The 22,184-nt window shown below is 37.9% G+C and overlaps 1 protein-coding gene across 8 annotated transcripts in view; it reads left to right on the top strand.

The window, feature by feature from the left end:
- LRRK2 (leucine rich repeat kinase 2) overlaps positions 1 to 22,184 on the top strand; it is a 139,941-nt gene that overhangs the window by 93,741 nt on the left and 24,016 nt on the right. For all 8 annotated transcript variants that reach the window (XM_046671874.1, XM_046671884.1, XM_046671892.1 and 5 more), the window contains 4 exons: positions 1,383 to 1,483; positions 4,490 to 4,680; positions 10,189 to 10,349; positions 21,184 to 21,354. In XM_046671874.1, coding sequence (XP_046527830.1) covers positions 1,383 to 1,483; positions 4,490 to 4,680; positions 10,189 to 10,349; positions 21,184 to 21,354 — 624 coding nt within the window. The remainder of the gene's footprint in view (positions 1 to 1,382; positions 1,484 to 4,489; positions 4,681 to 10,188; positions 10,350 to 21,183; positions 21,355 to 22,184) is intronic.

Raw genomic sequence — 22,184 nt, 5'->3', positions numbered from 1 at the left:
ACAAGTTTTAACATTGTTATATTGTCTTGTAGATTTTTCTGGGTTCATTCACTTATATCCATTAAGTGAGTGTATTTCAAAGTGATATATGGGAACCATAAATACTGTACAATAAGGATATACTATGTGTCAGTGAAGAGTAATAGTCTATGGGATGGATCATGGTCCATTTCTCAGGCCTGGGTTTCTCAATATGTCTTGTGCTTTATGGACCTGATAAGCACTCCAGAGGATGAAATGATGGGGTAGCATTACTCTTTAAGTAACAGCATAACAGGGTATGGAGGAGTGAAGATACAAAGCATACTCAGGAAACTGACTATTCTAGTTTGTCTAGAACAGTTGTTCTTGTCGTTCGTTGTTCATTACTATTACCTGGGGAATTAGAAGAAAAAAAATGTCCTAATGGCCAGTACCTCCTGGGACGTAGTGGGTCAGAATCTTTGAGAGCAGACTAAGACATTCGTATTTTTAAAAAGCTCCTTAGATAGACTGTGCAGCCAAAACTGGGAGGAGAACTACTGGACCAGGGCCTAGAGAATGAGAAGTAGACCAAGAAGAGAACTGGAAAGGGAACTCAGGGCCACAGGGATGAATATGGAACTTGTTTTGGATTCTATTTAGTAGACAATATAGAATAATTTTTTTGAGCTAGAGTGACACAATCAACGTGTAATTATAGGGAAATTAATTTTGCGGGCGAGATAGAGTGACTCAGAGGTAATGAACTCAGGAGGCCCACACAGAAAGCACCTAGGGCTCCAAATAGGTCTGGGGGTAGTGGAAATGGAAAGGGAGGCACGGACATGAGTGAGGCAGGAAAGTCGACTACCGATTAGCTGTGGGGCTAGGCCTGGGCAAAGAGCTAAGATATGTTTCAGTTTTGACTCCAGAATGACCTCAAAAAGAATTTTCTTTTGTTTTTATCAGATATATGGAAGGTGGAATAAGAATTAGTTTGGAGCAATGATGATGAATGTGGCTTTTACTGGAATGTGATTGCGATTTGGAGGAGGATGCCAGTGGAAGTCTCCAACACAATGTTATAAATCTAGGAAAAATTCAGGAGGTAGCTTGTGGCTAGAAAAGGAAATGTGAAAATTCTCTACATATAGGGATAGGTGAAGGTAGGGAGTGGATGAGGTCATTGAGTGGGGAGGGTGCAGATGGAAGACAGGAAGCCTAGGGATAGAATCTTTAGGTACATTTTAGTTCATGGAGTAGAAGAAGGAAGAGGAAGCATTAAAGGGATTGATTCAGTGAAATAAGTGGGTCAGATTTCTCTTCAAGTATACAGCAGATATAATTACAACGCGTATAATTTATTTAGTTATTCTACTTGAAAAGATTAACTTAAGTGCTTTGTACTTTCTTTTCAAAAGGTGATGGCAGTTTTGGCTCAGTTTATCGAGCAGCCTACGAAGGAGAAGAAGTGGCTGTGAAGATTTTTAATAAACATACCTCGCTTAGACTGTTAAGACAAGTAAGAAATCCAAGACTATTATCACATTAAATCATACATTGTAAATTTCCTGGAACTCTTGTTTTGCCTGCATTTGTGAAAATGCAAAAGGATGACCACATTTCCCCTAAAAGATTACTTGTGTTTAATTATAAAAGCCCATTTGTCCTTTCTTTATGGAGAAAAAGGGTTTGTTTTGTTTCTCCTGTTGAGAAACAAAGAAAAGACAGTTTTCTGAGAATTCTTGTTCTAGGCTTCACAGTTACATACCACAAGTACGGGAGTAAAGAGGGTACCTCTTTTGCAGTCTTGTATTCCAAAGGAACCAAAGTCCTACCACAGTAGCCCATTAAAGACTTCTCTCAGCCTCAATTAAGTCACATGTTCTTTTCTCAACAAGCACTTACGTGCAGGGCAGCGCTATATTCTGGTTGGGTCAGGCCTGTCTTGCTGACCCAATCACTATGGTAATGAGGATGGTGTTAGAATGTTCCCACCTTTCGCTGAGGCTGGGGTTGGGGTCAGTTCCCCCTATGGCTCATGGCCTTGCATGGGTGAGGGTTGGATGCCTGAGCAAAAATCAAACACCCTTAGGAAGAAAGAAGGGTAGATGGATGTTGAATGCATAACCAACAGTGGTCATTCCAGTACCCTCTTTTGTTTTGAGTAATTGAGGGGATTGATTGCTTTTTTCTGAGTCTTTCCTGGCAGTAAGTATGAGAGAGAGAGACAGGGTGAGAGGAGAGGTAAAATCCAGTGTGAATGATGCAGTCTTACACCAGAACTCAACTGTATTTTTCAATCTGTTCAGTCCTACTTGTTTTTGTTTTTCTTTTGGTGAGGAAGATTGGCCCTGAGCTAACGTCTGTTGCCAATGTTCCTCTTTTTGCTTGAGGAAGATTGTCACTGCACTAACATCTGTGCCAGTCTTCCTCTGTTTTGTATGTGGGGTGCCACCACAGCATGGCTTGATGAGCAGTGTGTGTAGGTCTGTGCCAGGGCTGTTGAAGTGGAACATGTGAACTTAGTCACTATGCCACTGGGCCAACCCCTATTCAGCCCTACTTTTTCCTTTGATTTATTACAAAAAAATAATTTGTGTCTAAATCTGAATCTAAATAACTTGTATAAATGAAAAGAACCCCACAGTTACAATATATTAGTTACTCTGAATAATGAAAATAATATCAGATCTTTGCAAAATATCCTGGAGTAATTTTGATTATTTGTACCAAAAGTTACACTGTTGCTCTAGGAATAAGCTAACAAACATTTTGTATATAGAAGCAAGTCTGTGAACAAAATCTGGGCCCAGTCTGTTTCAATCTGTAGGCAATTTGTTGTATAAATTTATTTTTCAACCTTGGTCATTAGTCTTCAATATGTTTCTAGTTTTAGGTAATGTGCTCAGGAAGCTTGTTGGAAATCAGAATACTAAAAATGTACAGGATGGATTAGTGTATAGGCAGGTAGGTGAAACAAGGAAATGGTAGAAGAAATAGAAACAGTAGAGAGTGCATAATGTGCTTCTTCTTAAAAAAAAAAAAAAGGAAAGGAAAGGAAAACACTTCAGTGTTAGGTGCTGCATTTTGAAGATCTTTCTACCGGTGGTCATGAATTGGGGCCGAGCTGTTACACTTTCTTGCTCCCTTCTTTTTGCAATTAGTGAGCTGCTTTCTGGGAGAGAAAATTTGGATCAGGCTTCTGTCTGTGCCTATGAAAGAAAACAGACCTAACTTGACTTCCTTTCATCAGTTTTAACCAACTGAACTTATCGGACATAGAAGAAAGAAAGATTTTTATCTACTAAGGAAATATGATTGCAGTCTGAAGCTTTTGTTCTTGGAAAATCCTCTCTCAGGGTATTCAGCCTTTCTTCTTCAGCTTGCAGAATTCTGCACACTTCAGTTTCCTGGTAAATGCGGTTGGCACTGATGTTTCTCATCTTTGAAGCTAGTTGTTAAGAAGCAAAGCTTCTGCAGAAATCACAGTTTAAAACATGAATCAATTTAATATCCCATAAGCTAGAAATTTCAGCTAAATTACCATTGCAGAATAAAGTGAAATATACAGAATAAAGTGTATATGGAATTAATAAACAGCAATATCACAAAGGAGAAAGTAAAGTCTCATCTGATGTAGTCTAGGAAAGGGATTCTATCAGAATGGAGACCTCTCTGTTCAAGCTAAAATGGTGTCTCTGACTTCTTGGATTGGAGAGAGATTGTTGCAGCTGGGAATTGCTTTAGTAAAGGGTCCAAGGAGGTCCCTCTGAGGACGTGGTAGTATTTGAGCTAAGATCTGTATGGCAAGAAGCCTTCAGCTATGTGAAGGGTGAAGGGATTTCTAGGCAGAGGGATCAGCAAGGACAGAGACCCTGTGGCTGGAAGGAAGGAGCTGGGTGGTGGAGGGGTGGTGAATGAAGAGGAGAGAGAGAGGAGATGGGGTCTGAGGCGGGGGCTGGGGCCAGATTAGGTCAGGCCGTGAAGGCTGTGTAAATACATGGGATTTTAATCTAAGAGAAATGGGAAGTCAGTAGAGAGTTTTCAGGAGAGGGTGGTACTGTATATTTCTGTCTTAGACATTACTCTCAGTAATGTTATTTCTAGTCCTTAAACCAGAAAGGATAGCAGATTGTATTTCACAGCCCAGTTATAGTTGATCAGTAGTAGCCACTGAGAATCCTGGGCCCAGAAGGATGCTGTGGCTAACTATGGTTCAGTAGATAAGATCGCCGTGACCTGTCACTGTGACCATAATGTGTGTACTGCTCCTGCATTAGATATTCTGACAGAAGTAGAGCAGAAGGGAAAAGAGAAGTTAAAATTTTAATTCGAAATATAGTTTCAGAATCAGCTGTTTATTCCTGAAAATATGGAAAATACAAAAAATCTCAAAGAAACAGAAAGATTGCTATAGTCTCATCACCCAGAGAAAACCATGCTCGAAGAGTTGATGTGTTTAAGGAAGGAGACACTTGGGTAACAGCCGATGTGGTGTCACTCTGAAATGATTGGACTTTTGCAGGAGCTGGTGGTGCTTTGCCATCTCCACCACCCCAGCTTAATATCTTTGCTGGCGGCTGGGATTCGTCCTCGAATGTTGGTCATGGAGTTGGCCTCCAAAGGGTCCCTGGATCGCCTGCTTCAGCAAGACAAGGCCAGTCTCACCAGAACCCTGCAGCACAGGATCGCACTCCATGTGGCTGATGGCTTGAGGTAATTAATTAGGTCACATTGTTTTCCATTCTGTGTATGACAAGTATTAGCCCAAACTTGCTCTCAGGCTCTGAGAACAGCACTTCCCAGTAACTTGGTGTCCCAGTAATATTTCACAAACAGTATGGGTGAAAAATTACCATTTCTCTGATGAAATTTTAAAATTTGATAAAATTAGAGGAGGAAGACCATGTGGAACCCCATGGCTAGTAGTAGTGGAGTTTGAAGCCAAGAGTCCTGCTCCAGATCCCATGATCTTAACCCTGTATTGACCTCCCGCCCATAAAAAAATAGAGGTTAGGCTTCAGAGTATCAAGCGAAATGTCAGTTATCATGGGTAATTCTAATAAGGAAGGATTCGTCCATATTTCTGAAGGGGACGACAGTGATGTGAGTCGGGTGGTTCTGCAGGACTGTAGTGTGTCTCCGAGGCACACCCAACCCTGTGGCCCGATGGCAGCTACATGGAGCCTTGAGAGGCAGCACAGCATAGTGGGGAGACCATGGTCTTTGGAGACAACCGGACTGGGGTAAATCACTGCTCCACACGCTTAGTCACTGCGATTTTATTTCTCCGACTCTCTTCTTTTTATAGTCTGTAAACTGTGGCTGATACTTATTGCAAAACATTTTAAGGTCTTTTGTAGTAATTGAAGAAATCTCAAATTAAACTCTCCGTTTCCTCCTCCTCCACTGCTCCCCATCTCCAGTCACCCAGTTCTTTCCTCTTGGATTCATCATTCGTTCCTTCCTTTCTCACATCCCGCATCTAATCCTTCAGCAAATATTTCCAGCTCTGCTGTCAAAATATATCTTAATGCAGCTACCTCTCACAGCTTCTCTCCCTACCACAGCTGAAGCCACTGTCGTCTCTCCTTGCCTCACTGGTCTCCCCGCTTTCACCTTTCCCCCTGGAGCTTGTTCTTCACACAGCACACAAAACCACACAGAGTGGTTTTTGTAACATGGAAGTCAGATCAAGGCTTTCTCCTGTTATTAACTCTCTCCTACCTCACTTTCTAGCCCCCGTACTCAGCCACTCACCTCCCAGGGGTTTCTTGAATATGCCAGAGGCTTTATAGAAGCTCTTCCCTTGGCCAGGAATGCCTGACCTCTAGATATCCTCTTGGCACGCTTCTTATTTCGTTCAGGTCCCTTCTCTGAGAGGATGTCCCTGAATACCTTATGTCTCTTTGGCACTTATAGCACTTATTGCTAAATGGTATTCTTTATGTTTTCATTAAAAAAATTTCTTTATTATCTGTCTTTGCCACTGGACTCCAGGAGCCATGATAGCAGGGACTTTTCATCTCATTCACTGACGCATCTCCAGCACTGAGAACAGTGGGCCCTCAGGCATATGTGTGGGCAGTAGGGAGAAGGGAGAAAGGAAGATGGGCAGAAAACAGTGCCCAGCCATAGTAGCCATGCAGTGAATGCAAATTTCCTTCTCTTCCTTCCCTTCTGAAATACTGTGTCTATTCCCTTTGGGCAGTATCCAGAAATGTAAATAAAGTGACAGTAAGGAAAACAAACACTGCTCACAAACAAAGCCAAACCAGCAGGATATAATTATTACTAGTGCGTAGAGAATATAATAGAGATTATAATATATACATAAAATAAGTAGAATCCTGTTCCTGAAAGAGTCCAGAAACTACTGGAAAACACACAGATTATTAAATTAAACAGGAATACAAAGATTTGGGTTTGGGTTGATGTGTCAGTTTTTAAACACCAGGGGGAACCTTGTATTAGATTAATCTAGATAAAGTGCATTTATGTCTCGTATGTTTCAAAGCTGTCTCAGTCACTTTCCTTAATTTAGCCAACTCTAGGTCCTAGTTTTTCCCTAATTCTTTCACATAATCCCCAGAGTGCTCATTTATAAAATGAGGAATTGCTATTTTTTTACTCACCAACATTTCTAAGATCTTGTCTCTCATGTAACTTATCTGGTTCTTTGATATCTTACTTTAAATAGTAAATCCAGCAATTTTTGATGAACTAAATGAAGTCTCAGCATATTTTCCTATAATTTAACTGATTTGTTCTCAACATAATGCCAAGGCACCTTTCCGGCTCTTGTGCCACAAGAGGCTGGTAGGTTTCAGTAGCTGTCAATTTTCTACCAGCACTAAGTATGTTTTAAAAACTCAGCATTGAAAACTCTTCCCGGGGCCGGCCCCACGGCGAGTGGTTAAGTTCACGCGCTCCGCTGCGGTGACCCAGGGTTTCGCCGGTTCAAATCGTGGGCGTGGACATGGCACTGCTCATCAAGCTATGCTGAGGTGGCATCCCACATGCAACTAGGAGGACCCACAACTAAGAATATACAACTATGTACCTGGGGGCTTTGGAGGGAAAAAGGAAAAAGAAAATCTTAAAAAAGAAAAAAAAGATTTGTCTTCCCAAATATATTTTAGCATAGAGCTGTAACTACAGAAGTAGAAAGAGACAATAAAATTGCACTTCTTTTGCGTCCCTTAAATGACAGAGCTGTTTCGAGTGACATTCAGGAACTTTCTTCACATTACATATTCTCTCTTCCATAGTCTTGTGTTCAACTATTAGCTTGCATCTCTAATTCAGTGCGTTTCTTTGAGTTCTTTATTGTAATTCTCAACTACCTAGGAAGTCACCTGTATTTCTCATAAGTTTCTATGCTTCGAGATTTTCAAAATTGAATTTACTGTCTCTGCTACTTCCTCCCACCATGAATCTGTTATTTCTCTTTTATCTCCCATTTACCGATGAAGGTCCTTGTATCACATCCAGACCAGCCCCCTTCCCCAAAAAGTAAGTATCCATTTGTCCACCAGGTCCTTGACTGTTTTACATTATCTTTTTATTTATTTATTTTTATGTCACTACTGCTGCCTCGGTCCAGTACCTCCAGGGAGTCAGAATATTTCTTCTAAAATAAAAATCTAGTTATGCTTGAAATTCCCTGGTAGTACCCAATTTTCTGCAAATACATTCAAACTCCATGAATAGCATCAAAACTCTTTATGTATGCCTCTTGTCTGCGGCTCCAGCCTCCTGCCACTCCACTGCCAATACCCGGTGTTCATGGTGAAGGTCTTGACTTTTCATTGACAACCATGTCTCTCTTTGCATTTTTCTTTCGTCTCTTCCCACAATTTTTTGGCCGAGAGGACTCATTTTCCCCTAGAATTTGCTGACATACCATCTCCACAATGAAGTTCAACGGCCCCAGGAAGAGCTGGCCTCTCTAACACATGTTTCTTGAGTCTGCTCCATGCAGGACTTTGTTAAGTGCTGAAGAGGGAAAGGTAGACATTATATTGATTGCTCTTCTCAGGTTGAAAACTTACGAGCTAGTGGGAGAACCTGCTTTGCTATCTTTGCCTTTGTGCTTTTCTTCCTCTGGCTTCCGTAGCATCAGGTGCTTACCACATCTCTGCAACCTTATTTGAGCACCTGTCTCTCCTAGATGGTGACCTCTCAAGAACAGAGATGCAAAGATGGCTTTATATTCCCTGGTGACTGGCCCTCATAGATGCCCAATCCATATTTGTTAAATGAATTAATACGTTCTATTTTTAGAATAATTCTATTTAGGATGAGATAAGGTTTACTTTAAATTATAAAGAAAGGAGTTTCTTGGCAATACTGATGCTAATCACAAAGAATGACTGAGTATAGGCCAGTTTATTTTAATAAAATATTTGACAGTAGTTATTGTCACATAATGCATAAATTATGACTGAATTATTTTCAGGAAGGCAAGATCTGCACTTGTTAATATTTCAAAAGTTCTTTTGCTGTTCTTTTAAAAGCTATTAAAACTACACTTTTTAAGATTAATTTCTATAATTTAACATTTTAACTAACCCAGATAATCTCTCCCTCCCACTGACATTATTTCAAATTAAGTTTAACTATTTTTCTTTCAACTTTGGGAAGTCTTCTGAGAGAGTCTGTATTCTATAAATATTTTGATAGAGGCGTGCTTTAGAAAGGATTTAGATGCTATTCAGTTATGCATCACTTGGCTTTAACTTTTTTCTTCTTAATCTCCCAGCTTTTCTCTGCAGCAGGGCAAGAGAAGCTAATGGCCTTTCAGTAAGCCCTTAGTAAATTTTTCTTTCAAGCCCATTACTTATTGTTAAGGTCAACTTCATTAGTACATTTATCTTATTTTCAGCCAAAAATATGTGTACAGAAATGAATAGGCCTAATGTCAAATGTCCTAACTACATCCTGGAAGAGAAAGAAGCGTCTACTGCATTAGTTGATACAATTAAATGATACATATACTCTAGGCTCTCCTGCAATGGAAAGTTCAGGGTATTGCTGCCACTTGTCCCTATGCCTCTAGCATGTGATTGGTAATAGGTAATGGAGTAAATATTTGTTAATAGAATGTGAACTAGAACCAAAAGCCACAAACAAACAAAGGATTTAAATTTACGTCCATTAAGTCCTGTGAAAAATTGTTCTTTAAAGGTTGGTCGTGAGATACCTGTGAGATCACGTGGAGAGCAAATCTGGCATCATGGAGGCAAGGAAGACAGAGTTGGGGAAAATGTGAATTTTTATGGGTGTGTTAGGAAAGGGAGTAATAGAGTGACTAGTGGTTGTGGCACAGTAGTAGCCCTCTGGCCGTGTGTCCAGAATGGGCACGACCTGGTTGAGACTAAAACTTTATTTTGTTTTTTTTTGTATTAACTAGTTTTTATTCTTTACCTGCAATGTCCCCTTCTAGTTCTTTTGATTGAACGGATCAGTCTCTGAAGACTTTAACGTCATCCAACATCCCCTTCCCCAAGACAGTGTTTTATTCATTTCAACTCACCATCCAAAATGTTCTTTGTTAACCTTAATTTATAATAGAATTGGGTTTCAAGTGAACTACATCTTCCAGCAGGGTACAATATTGATAGCTAGAAAAGTCTGATATTTTGATTTATTATTGAAAAAGTAGAAAATATTTTCCAAAGAATTAGGAAGCATTTTAGTCACAAAAAATAAATATCAGGAGAGACATGGAATAGAGAGACTTTAAAAAGCTGAGGTAAACTTCGATATGGTTTTAAGAAAATCAAAACTATTAAATAAATGAGAGTCACAACAAAATCCTATCAATTCTTATTTGACCTTTTTACATTTTAAACTAATTAAAATATTCATATGGTCATTGAGGGAATTCAGAATTCCTTTTAAGTAGTTATTAAGGTTTATGAAAGAAAAGTCCCCCCAAATTGTACTTTGTTTGAAGTGGTTGTGCCTTAAAGTTTAAATCGCTCACTTATCAAGATGGACCTATTTTGTTTTTGTTTTTTTAAAAGCATAAGTTTGCTTTGTGATATTGGACTTGAATGTTTTGATCTCCGTCTACAATATGTCTTAACTTTGAATGTCAAACTTAGTACAGAATTTTTGATGTTTTGCATAATGGACATACATATTTAAGGAAATCATGGCAGAAATTATAATATTGTAATTACATTTTAGTAAGATGGCCTGTGCATTTTCTGACAGATACCTCCACTCGGCCATGATTATTTACCGTGATTTGAAGCCCCACAACGTGCTGCTTTTCACCCTGTATCCCAATGCTGCCATCATTGCCAAGATTGCGGACTACGGCATTGCTCAGTACTGCTGTAGAATGGGGATAAAAACATCAGAAGGCACACCAGGTAGGTGGTAAGGTTTACTTGATAATTCTCTCTTCAAGATGGATAATCAGTGTCTTCAGTTGTGAGTTCAGGAGAATCAAGAGAACACTGTAGCCAATCACATTGTTGTGATGTTTATTGTGTGAATAATTGTGACCAGTATATACATTTAAACATGTTTGAGTACAAGGTGCTGGCCCTGACCCTGCTGAGAGTTTATGTAATTATGTTACATGCATCATTAACTTTCTTAAATATGAAAAAGTATAAACTCCTAAATACTTCTGGCTCTTAGAGTTTCAGAGAAGGGCCTTGGGCCTGGAGTTCTTGGTTGCACGGTTCCTGATACAAGCATACTTTTTTCTTCTTATACGTTGGAGTTTAAACCTTTAAACATTGCACTTGGGATTTCTTTCTTCCTAATTATACTTAAATAGTAAAACAAATAACGTAGCTTCTCTATTTGGCCCTGTATAGCAAGATGTCTCATGGTTACAATCTAATGTGAAACATACCCAGTCTGGATACCATTATATCTATGGTCTCCAGAAATCACTGGCATCATTTTCTTGCCTTAGATTTTTAATGTTGCTTTTTAGGGTTATCCCAACTTTTTTTGGTCATGCCTGTTCTAATAATCCTATTACTTCTACCGTTAACTGACTTTCTACCAGTGAAAATCCATTTCCTGTGCTCTTGTGTTTTCATGGTCTTATGTTCAGACATGTTCTTTCCATATTATGTCTACCCCACGGAATCCTCCCTCCCTTTCTCAGCTCCCGTTCCTCTTCTTCTAGTCTCAGGTTCATCAGAATCTCAGGTTCTGATTAGTAAGAAACAGTCATAGGGCAAGTGATCTGTACAGACATCTTGTCTTTCAGATTTCAGTTTGAGTGGGAATAGAAAATTGAGGGATTGGCATCAATTTGGGGAAGGACAGCTCTATCTTTAGAAAAGTCTTAGATAGGTAATTATTTGTAAATAAAGTTACAGGTGGCTTTACATCATTTTGATGATTGCAGCTCAGTTAAAATACATGCCTAAGTCAGAAGAAAATACTCTATAGAGAATATCTGACTGGGCAAAAGATCCTCGCTTGTTTCCTGCCCACCCACCCACGACTTGTGTACTTAGTAAAGCAAATGACCCCAGCTTCCAATGCCTGGTTTTATTTTTGCTCCGAATACATATCCTCTCTTTTGTTTTACATAGCTGCATGTTGGAAGCAGAATGTGCATTCTCGTAAACATTTCAAAGTATGTATTCTGGCTACGAGTGTTTCTGGGTTGTTCGGTAATAATAAAATATGATCTCTTGAGTATCTGTTGTGTACCAGGCTCAGTGCCAGATACATTAGACACACAGTGTCTTATCCTCGTGCCAGGGCGGAAAGTTAGCTTTTTTCTTCTCATCTGTAAAACGAGGAAGCTGAGGCTCAGCAAGACTATGTAATTTGCACAGTCACGCAGGAAGTGGCCAAGATAGGAACTCAATCTAAATGAGAATTGAATCCAGAGCTATTTGGCTTTAAATTCTATGGTCTTTCTCCTAGATCACATGCAACTCTAACATGTACTTTAAGAGGTTTATATATATTCAGTCTTAGTTGTTAAACAGCCAAAATAAACAAAGCAAAATGACAGGGCCACAAATAGCAAGTGTTGTCAAGTACAGGTTTGGAAGAATAATCTTAAAGGATGGAATTCCACAGCCTTATATACTCCCACCTAGAAAATGTGGGCAGAGAACAGGGATCTTAACTTGGAAGACCTGTTTGCTACTCTTGTGTCACACGAAAGTAGTCGGGCCCCTCAACTGAGGCCTGCACTTGGTTCCCCATTCATTCCCCAACCCAGTCACTCTGTTCATGGACTGGAAATCCTGCTCTTGAAGCCTTGTCCACCTGTGTGGACAGCAGATCTTTCTGGTCCCTGTTGACTTTGCTCTGGGACTCGAGCCTGCCACCTCCCTCCGCGGGCTACCAGCCAGCTCAGTTCAGCTCTGTTCAAACTCATGGCCCTTCACATGTTAAGTATCTGACTTCCTGGTTTCAGTCAAATCTTCTATAAAGTTCAGTATCCAGCTGATTCTTCATGTCAATCCAGATACTTGTTCCTAGTCCCATTTAATCTCCTATATCAATGTGTGGTAGCATAAATATGGAGAAAGATCATGGCAGAAAAACCTGGAGCCTGATCCTTTCTATTCTGCCCCCACTTCCCCTTGGCTGCTTAATATATTGTATGCATTTTTTTCTTGCTACATGCCAGATCTTCTCTTTATCATTACTGTATTTATTATTGTCAGAGCACTTCTAATCATCCCAGTCTTAAACTCTGCCTCAAATTTTAAATAACGGTAACTGTCACCATTGCTATCACCATCACCAAACTTTTCATTCTCCAAAGCAATTATGTCTGAGAAGAAAATCATTCTCTTTTGTATGATTTGAACTATCTCCTTGTCTTTTCCTTTTAATGGATCTTCCTGTTAATGTTATAACTTTTAACTTGAAAACTTCTAGAGAAACAAAAGACCACGTATTTATTAAATTTTTGTGTATTTCTGTATTAAACCTTACTGTGGTGCATTCACCCTGTGAGTGCATGTGAGTGTGGGTTCGTTACTGATGTCTCAGAGAAGTCGGCAATGGGGAAAAACCTTTTCTGTGGCACCTTTAGAGTTAAACAGAGCCTCATGCTTAGCCCTTAGCACGGGTTGATTATCTCATTTAATCCTTATGACCCTCTGACATAGGTCCTATTACTGTTCCTGGTCTACAGATAAGGAAACTAAAGCTTAGGGACCATTAACAATGTCTATAGGATTGTACAAGATGCAAACCCAAGCTGCCTGAGAGCAGAGCCCCCCGCCAGCTACCATCGCAGCTGGAACGCAAAGGTAGAAACACTTCTCTTATTGGCAAGGACCACAGTTCAGTGTCTGTCTACATTTTGAAAGATAAATATGAAATGAATACTTTTAACTTTAAGCAACTTGGAGAGCTTCACCTTTAACTCAGTCAAATGGATATATTTATATTGTATCCTGTTGGGAGTGACAGTTAATTCTGGGTCCTGTGACAGTTGCACTGTTGACTGAGATGGATGCTGACTGATGGTGTCAACTCTGCCAACATCCATAGAAATGTAACAATCTTTGGGTAAATAAAAATCTTATTCTCTAGTTATTCACTATCATCTGATAGAGATTATGAAACATGCTCTACTCACACTTCTCTGAAAGTAAAAAAGAAAGAAAATAGATGCTTCTGTGCATTTTGTGATATATAATCAGACCTAATTTATAAATTTCTTATATTTTTGATCTATGGACCTTTTTTTATTTACTCATTGCATTTGTTAAGACTTACCTGAAAAATTATTTCTAAAAATAGTTTTTAGACAATGAATCACTTTTTCCCAATTATTTTAACATTGTAATTGTTATGATAATTCTCCAAGAGAAAATTATCCTTATTTTTTATTCATTCATTCATGCATTTGGCAATAATTTATTGAACGCTTACCAAAAACCAAACTGGTGCTACTACTTAATAGCTATGTGGTGTTCCTCAAGGTTCGCTTTCTGGGGCTCGGTTTTCATTTCTGTAAATTGTGGTGAGAAATATAATGCCTACCTCACAGGGTTGTTGGAAGGGTAAAATGAAGTAGTCCATATAAATAGCATAGAAAAGGGTTTGGCATATTGCAGATGCCCCAAGTATGTTAGCCATTGCTCCAGTGGTGAATTTGGGGAATGTGCATGAATAAGTGTAAATTTTGCCCTCCGGAAGTACACATTCTGCCAGGAGAAATAGTGCTGTAAACAAACAATCATAAAGCATTGTGTCAGTTTCAACAGGAGATCTAGTTCAAGGCAGAGAGAGAGCACAAGGGAGCAAGTGATTAGCTGAGCTGTAAGTCGTCAGAACTTCCGTGAAAGGGAGGGTGATTATGGAATTATGTCTTAAAGGATAAGCTGGAGGCTTGAGAAAAACATAATAAAAGAGCAGGAGGAGACATTGCAGGTAAAAGGTACTAAGGTATAAAGTGACTTGTTCAGATAACTGCAAGAAATTCTGCCTGGTCTAAGTGACAGGTGGCCGATGGAGGATTATTTAGTTAAGTGTTTTTCAATTCTGACTGTATATTAGATAACATATAGAGCTTAAAAAAAAAAGGTATCCACTGGGCCTATGTTCTTTACAATTCTGTTTAGTAGGTATGGAGCAGGGGCTCTTAATCTGGCTACATGTTAGCAGCTCCTGGAAGACTTTCAAATATATGGGTCCCAGGATCTGACTCCCAGGGTTTCTGATTTAACTAGTTTACGGTGGACTCCTGACATTGATGCTACTTAAATGATCTCCAGGTGATCCCAATGTGCATCCAAGGTTGAGACTTACTGGTCTAGAATGAGGATCAAGAACATCTGCAGTTTTTTAAGTACCACAAATGATTCTGAAAAAGTGTGACGATTTTCTGGCTCATTAAGTGCTTTTAAAGTCATGCCAAATAATTTAATGTCTAAGTTATAGGAAGTCATTGAAAAATATTCTCATTTGTTAGCAAAAGGTTCCTATCTCTACATCATATATAGTGTGTATGAATTGATTATAAGATGGGCAGCTCAGAATTTGGTACTGTTTCACAACGGGGGAAAATGTTATTTATAGAAAAAATTTAACGAGATAATTAGCATTTACTCTAGATTTTAAGAGTATGAGCTGTGATATTAACAAGCTATAAATTATGAAATTGTGTAAATATGAATAGAGTTCAGATGTGTATTCAAATTTTTAAAAAGGCGGTCTCGATTATTTTAAATTGATCTTTCTCGGTGCACATTCCAGGCACTGCATTCTAGGATTCTGTAGATACAGAGATAGATATGACTGAGTGAACTGTTGGCTGGCTGGAATCTATTCAACATGGGCTGTGGAGTCAGACTATCTGGGTTTGATTCCTGGCTCTACACTTACTAGCTGAGGCTGCAGAAATTACCTAACTTCTCTCCTTGCTTATGCAGTAGTACCTAGGAATAGTGTCTATCCTAGGGGATTGTTGTGCAAATTAAATGAGAAATTCATATAAAATATTTAGCACAATGTCTGGCACATTCCTAGCTGCCTTTCCTTCCAGGACTCCCTGCTATGTCTTCTAACTTAGGGGGGCCCATGTTCGTGTTCCCCTTCCCTGTGCCGTGGGCTTGGACCTCTGCCAGACACTGAGTACTCACCGTATTTGTTTGCTCTCTCTCAGGGATCACTGTCCTGTGCTCCTGGTATCCAGTGTTTCATATATTTTGTCTGCTTATTTCACTGTATTATGCAGGATGGTAAATCTAGCCCCTGTTATTCCATCTTAGCTAGAAATAGAAGTGACACATGTTTAAATAAATGACTTATTTGAACAGCCTAGTCCTACAATGTACATTTAGGATTTCAGTTAACCTTTAACATTTCTAGTCTTTGAGGGCCCTCGATGCTAAATAGGGTGTCCATGCTTATGGTTGTTTGGTGCACGAGCACCATAGATCATTCACAGTATCAGATCATAGATCATGTGACAGTATTGTCCCTTTGTAAAGATGCGGGAAATGTTCCTATTTCCAGCCTTTCCCAATGGCAGGTAATATTAAAAGTGTTCATTTTTATCCCAAATTAAATTTAGTGGTGAATACATTGAACAGCTTGAAAGTTTATTCTTCCTGTAACTACTATGGGTAACACATATAATTAAATACATGGCAGACGTTTTTGAAGAACTTGCAGTCGCTGTTCCCGGGAAGTCCTCAGTGATAAAGATACATGTACCATGGCTTGGAGGATGTTCTCATGGTTGGATTGATAATCAAACGTTATGTTGATGGCTTAGGTCTTAACACCCTCAGTGCCCCTGCAACCATTTTGGGTTTTGAAGTTGAGTCCATGATCAGGCAACTCAGGCAAGTCATTTTAAAGTAAGATTTGATTTGCAAGACGTAAGGGCATGAGGTGAAAGCAGCAAATGCTGTTGAGCAGGTCAGTAGATGTGTTTCTAATAAATTAGTGGAAATAATGCTTCGTACTCTGCTAACATAGAGATAGGACTATATCTCGATTTAGATGTGCTTAAGTTTTTATGTACATATTGTATTGTAAATTTTGCTTGTTTGATTTGTTTTCTTTTTCTACTTAATATTTCATGGACATCTTTTTATGTCAAATATTAGTTTTAACAGTTACGTAATATTTCATTTCTGGGACATACAGTAATTTATTTAACCACATCTTGATGTATATGTAAGTTTTTTCTAAGTCTTTGATATGTTGGAAGTGCTTTAATTAACAGACTCCTAAATTAAAAACTTTTCATTTATGGAACTAATTTTTTAAACATTAAATTCATAGGAAGGGTATTGCTGGGTATACTTATTTTGAATTTTGAAACACTGATTGCCTTCTAGAAAGATTTGTCAATTAAAATTCCCTCAATACTTGAATTAGAGCACCTGTTTTCCATTCTGGGTTTGTTAGTGTTTTAAATCTTCATAAAGTTGATAGTCAAAAAGTGATGATCTGGTGGCTGGCCTGGTGACGTAGCGGTTGAGTTCGTGTGTCTGCTTCGGCGGCCCGGCGTTCACAGGTTTGGATCCCAGGTGCAGAGCTGTGCACTGCTCATTAAGCCACGCTGTGGTGGCATCCCACATGCAAATAGAGGAAGATTGGTACGAATGTTAGCTCAGGGACAATCTTCCTCACATACACACAAATTAATTAATTAAAAATGTGATAATTTTATGTTTTTAGTTTTCAAATATTTAATCATTTGTTTATTTGCTTATTATTTGAGGCCAAGCAACCTTTGATGTATGGGACATATATTTTTTCTTTCATATTTTGTACATTTTCATGTCTTTACTCATTTAATCCACTTTTTTTCTTATTCATTTGTAACATTCATTCGTTAATGTTGGCTTTTTTCTTTGGTGTGTTACAAATGGTTTCCAGTTTATGGTTTGTCTTTTAAACTTGGGCATGGCATTTTGCTGTTGCAAAGTTTGAAGTTTTTCGGTAAACAAATTTTCTCTTCTTTTACCTTTTGGAATCTGATTTTCCTGACATGTGTGGTCCGAGATATAGGAAGGGCAGGGATGGTAGGCGTGATCTGCCCCAGTGCAAGCAGTTGCTTTCTATTTTTAAATTCCCTAAAGGCAATATATCTCCCTCAGCTCTCAGCCTTTGGGCCCCTACCACCCCACCTTTGGTACAGAGGGTGATTATGAATTGAATTTTGAATTCCACTATTATCCCAATATTATCAACTTAATTATGAATATTCCTTTAGTACTCTCACTACTACCTAGTCTACATTCACACTTTCGGTTCATCAAAATTTTATTAGGTGTAGGGAGTAATGTAGCTACTTCGTTTTTTCTTTAGCAAACAACTGATACTGTTATCATTTATTATAAAATCTGTCTTCTCCCTACTGTTTTGATGCCGCCTTTATGCGTCTCTCCTGCGTATTTGGGTCTAAGTCCTCCACGCAGTGTCAATGTTGTGTCCTTCTGTTTTGGTAGAATATTGAATATTTTAGTTGTGTAATTTTGTCGGACAATCTGATTTAAATTGTTGTTTACTCAGCATTTTTGAAATTCATGATTTTCAAGTGGATATGATAACCTTTTCAGAGAAACAAATTATAGTAATATTTTATGTCTTTTTGTATTTAAATGTATGGATTGTAGATATATCTCAAGTTATTATACATGTGTTGTTGATTAAATGTCATTTTATTGCTACCTGTGACAACATATTTGATCTAGACTGGCCCATTTGATGGATAATGATCGTATCATCCTTCAATGTTTATTATTTGACGGAGATTTTTCCTAATGGCATCTACTGCTCCATAGATAACTTTAAAGGAAATTGTTAGTGCAATCAAGAAACTAGAAATTCACTGGATGAGTTTCAAGAAGCATTTAGAAGTGCATTATATTATAATTGAGATACCCCCTCAATATATAAATAAGGATTATGTTCTCCTGCTGGGGATCATGTCAGTGAAGACATTTATTTTGAAAGGGAGAAGACAAGAAGGCTAAAACCACTTCCATTTTGAAATAAATATTCCTTTCCATATCCTTACAATTATATTTTATAGTGTCCCCTGACTCATTGTGAAAAAACATTCTAACCTTCTGCACAGCTCTGAGACTTGTGAATTGATGCTTAGAGGTGTAAGACTATTGTAAAGGATGTGTGCATTAGATGAGATTTTAGACTAAGTGAGCCCTCAAGTCTCTTCCTGCTCTAAGATCCTGTGATTCCAAATCCTAAAGTTGCTAACAGTAAATTCATCAAGGAAAAATATGTCAAATGTTTTAATAGTCTTTGAATAGTCCTTGATATAATAGATACCCAATAAATGTGTTGAATGAATAATAAATAATTGGATAAGGTTTAAATTAGCCTCAAAAATCCCTTTTAAATTCTAGAAAGGTCTGCATAAATGTTGTTAATGAACTAGCTAATGTGCAGGTAACTTATTATTTTTAAGTACTCTTGACTTTACCATTTGTTGTCTGTGTGGCCTTAGGAAAACACATAACATTTTTTTTTTTTGAGGAAGATTAGCCCTGAGCTAACTACTGACAATCCTCCTCTTTTTGCTGAGGAAGACTGGCCCTGAGCTAACATCCATGCCCATCTTCCTCTACTTTATACGTGCGATGCCTACCCACAGCATGGCTTTTGCCAAGCAGTGCCGTGTCTGCACCTGGGATCTGAACCAGCGAACCCCGGGCTGCCGAGAAGTGGAACATGTGCACTTAACTGCTGCCCCACCAGGCCGGCCCCAAAATGCATAATATTTGTAAAAGGATTATATTATTTGTAAAATGAAAAGTCCTCATCTGCCTATCACAGATGACTCTTGTGCATAGCAAATGAAATATTCAAGAAGGTATCTGTAAAATGCTATAGCAATATGAATTAGGAGCTATTGTGATATGTTTACATTATGTCACATGTACAGTTTATTAGGGATCTATTTTAGAACTATGTCAATTATTTACACAGTTCTTTAGCTTAGGGTTTGAGACATATTATGGCTATGTAGGAAAATGTTCTTATTCTAAGGAAATGCATGGTATCGTTTGGGCTGAAATATTGTATCTGCAACTTAATATAATATGTCAAATATTATGTATATAATATACAATGTTATATGGCATATAACATACGTTATATATGCTATATATATGGTGTGTATATGTATGTATGTATCTATCTATATATATATAGAGAGAGACAGAGTGAGAGAGAGAGAGACAGAGAGGGAGAAAGAGAGATACAAATGTGAAAAATGGTAACAGTGAGCGTGTGTTTGTGTGTGTGTGTTTGTAGAAAGAGAGAGACTGTGAACTAATGTGGCAAAATGTTAACAATTAGCACAGAAGCGTTATCATGCTCAAATTTGACGTCTCCATCCTTTTGACTCTGCATGTCCTTCCAGTCTAGTGAAGGACTGCTGAGCTGCATCTTTTGCTGGTAAGCTCTGTCAAACAACAGTTTCCAAATTCAGTCCATTTACTCCTTGAAGATCATGAATTCATTCTTTGTTATAGTTTCCTGACGTATATTTAAACTACTGTAACCATCATCTATGTTCATTGTAGGAAATTCGGAAGTATAGAAAGAAAATAAAAGCTACTCATAATTTCAGCACATGGAAATAATCGTGTTACATTTGGATGTATTTCTTTGTAGTCTTTAATTATGCACGTTTTCAACAACTTTTTACTTTGAAAATGTTTAAGCCTACATAAAAGCTGAAAGAATAGGACAATCTAGACCCACGTACCCTTCATGTAGATTCATTATTATTAATTTTTGCCACACTATTCTTTTCTCTCTCACTCTCTTTGTATATAAATATGAGTTTTTGAAACTAAGTTGTAACATCATGTTATGTTGTCCCTAAATATGTTGGCATGTGTTTTCTTAGAATAAGGATTTTTAAAAACATAATCACAATACCATTATCACAGTTAAGAAAATTAATTCTGTTGATTTTTGTTATATATTTGATAAACTTTCTGTCTATTCAGAATTATATCCTATATTTTTCTTTTCATTTATGTTATAGCATGTCATCTTAAAAATGATTTTTAAGTTTCTGCATGGTATACATTATTTAACCAATTTCCTTTTATGGTTGGAATTATTTAGATGGTTGATATTTTTACTATTATGAATAATGTTAAAATTACTCTTTTTTTCCTGAAAAACTTAAAAGTGATTTATCTCTATTGTGGAATGAAAGGTTTTATTTCTCTTTAAAATAATTTTAGGCATGAACCAACCCCTGAGAGAGGTCTTTTATTTGTTTTAGTCATGATTTTATTTTTATTTTTCTATTGGGTAGAAGGGGCAGAGTCGCAAGTTCTCGAAATAGTGAATGAAGGCTTTGGAATTTTAGCCAGGTTGAAGTGACTTGGAGTGAAGTCTAGCAATCTCCTTCCTGACCCCTTGTTTGTTTGAAACACTGCCCTTATTAGGCATGAGAAAAATGATACTGCTTTTTTTTTCCCTATTGGGCTTTATTTCTTCAATTGTGAAACATTACTTAATAATTTATTATTGAATGTTTATCCTTACTATTCATCAAGATCAACCTTGAGGCGAAATGTCCTGGGGCAGGGCTGTTAATTGCTTGATTAAGGTGTCTCCATTTGAGAAGACGGGGCGGTTCAGCATGGTTCTCTCTGACTCTTCCTCAGCTTATATGCCTAAGTATAGGCCTCCTGGGGTGTTGGGGCATTGGTGCCGGGCATATTTATTCGTATGTCTGTTTGCTTTCAGGGTTTCGTGCACCTGAAGTTGCTAGAGGAAATGTTATTTATAACCAACAGGCTGATGTTTATTCATTTGGTTTACTACTCTATGACATTTTGACAACTGGAGGCAGAATAGCAGAGGGTTTGAAGTTTCCAAATGAGTTTGATGAATTGGCAATACAAGGAAAATTACCTGGTAAGTTTTATTTCACCTTCAATAAAGATTTTTTTTTTAATATCAGCAGCTTCATTTCCAAGTTCTTTAACTGTAGTTGTATACTTAATTCATTTCATAGCTGATAAGTTTTTGTTTAGTGCATGAATATTCTTAAATCCTTGTGACTAATTCATAAAAATCACGTGAGTAAGATAGCAGTTTTAGGCCTTTTTTTGACATCTCAAATTAGTGTTGATGAATTTGGTATATATTTAGAAGAACACTGAGAAAAGGAAATTGCTGTTAGAACTCCAGGTTTAGTGTTTTCTGTTCTCATAAAGAGTTACTGGGGTTGGCCCTGTGGCATAGTGGTTGAGTTCAGTGGGCTCTGCTTTGGTGGCCCAGGTTCACAGGTTTGGATCCTGGGCACAGACCTGTACCGCTTGTCAGCCATGCTGTGGCAGCAACCCACATACCAAAAATAGAGGAAAATTGGCACAGATGTTAGCTCAGGGCTAATCTTCCTTGAGCAAAAAAAGAGGAATATTGGCAACAGATGTTAGCTTAGGGGTAATCTTCTTCAGGAAAAAAAAAAGAAAAGTTACTACATACCTATGAGCCTGGAATGTTTTCATTTTCTTGGAGTGAAATAATTTACATGCAGGAATGGAAGCTTGAATTATTTAAATGATAATTTTTAGCAGCAAATATTAATAAGAATTAGTAAATGAGTATTTAATGAGATCAAATCTCATTTTGAATGGTTGTCATGCTTTCAAGAAATTCTAGGAATTTGTCATTCATTCCTTGACTATTACTTCAGTTCCTACTACAAAGTATTCTTTTAAATATATTTAGCTTTTCTCATA

The sequence above is a fragment of the Equus quagga genome, chromosome 1, assembly GCF_021613505.1.
Source record: "Equus quagga isolate Etosha38 chromosome 1, UCLA_HA_Equagga_1.0, whole genome shotgun sequence".
Classification (NCBI taxonomy): Eukaryota; Metazoa; Chordata; class Mammalia; order Perissodactyla; family Equidae; genus Equus; species Equus quagga.
The sequence above is the reverse complement of the archived record's forward strand: the minus strand, read 5'-3'. Positions and strand labels throughout refer to the sequence as shown.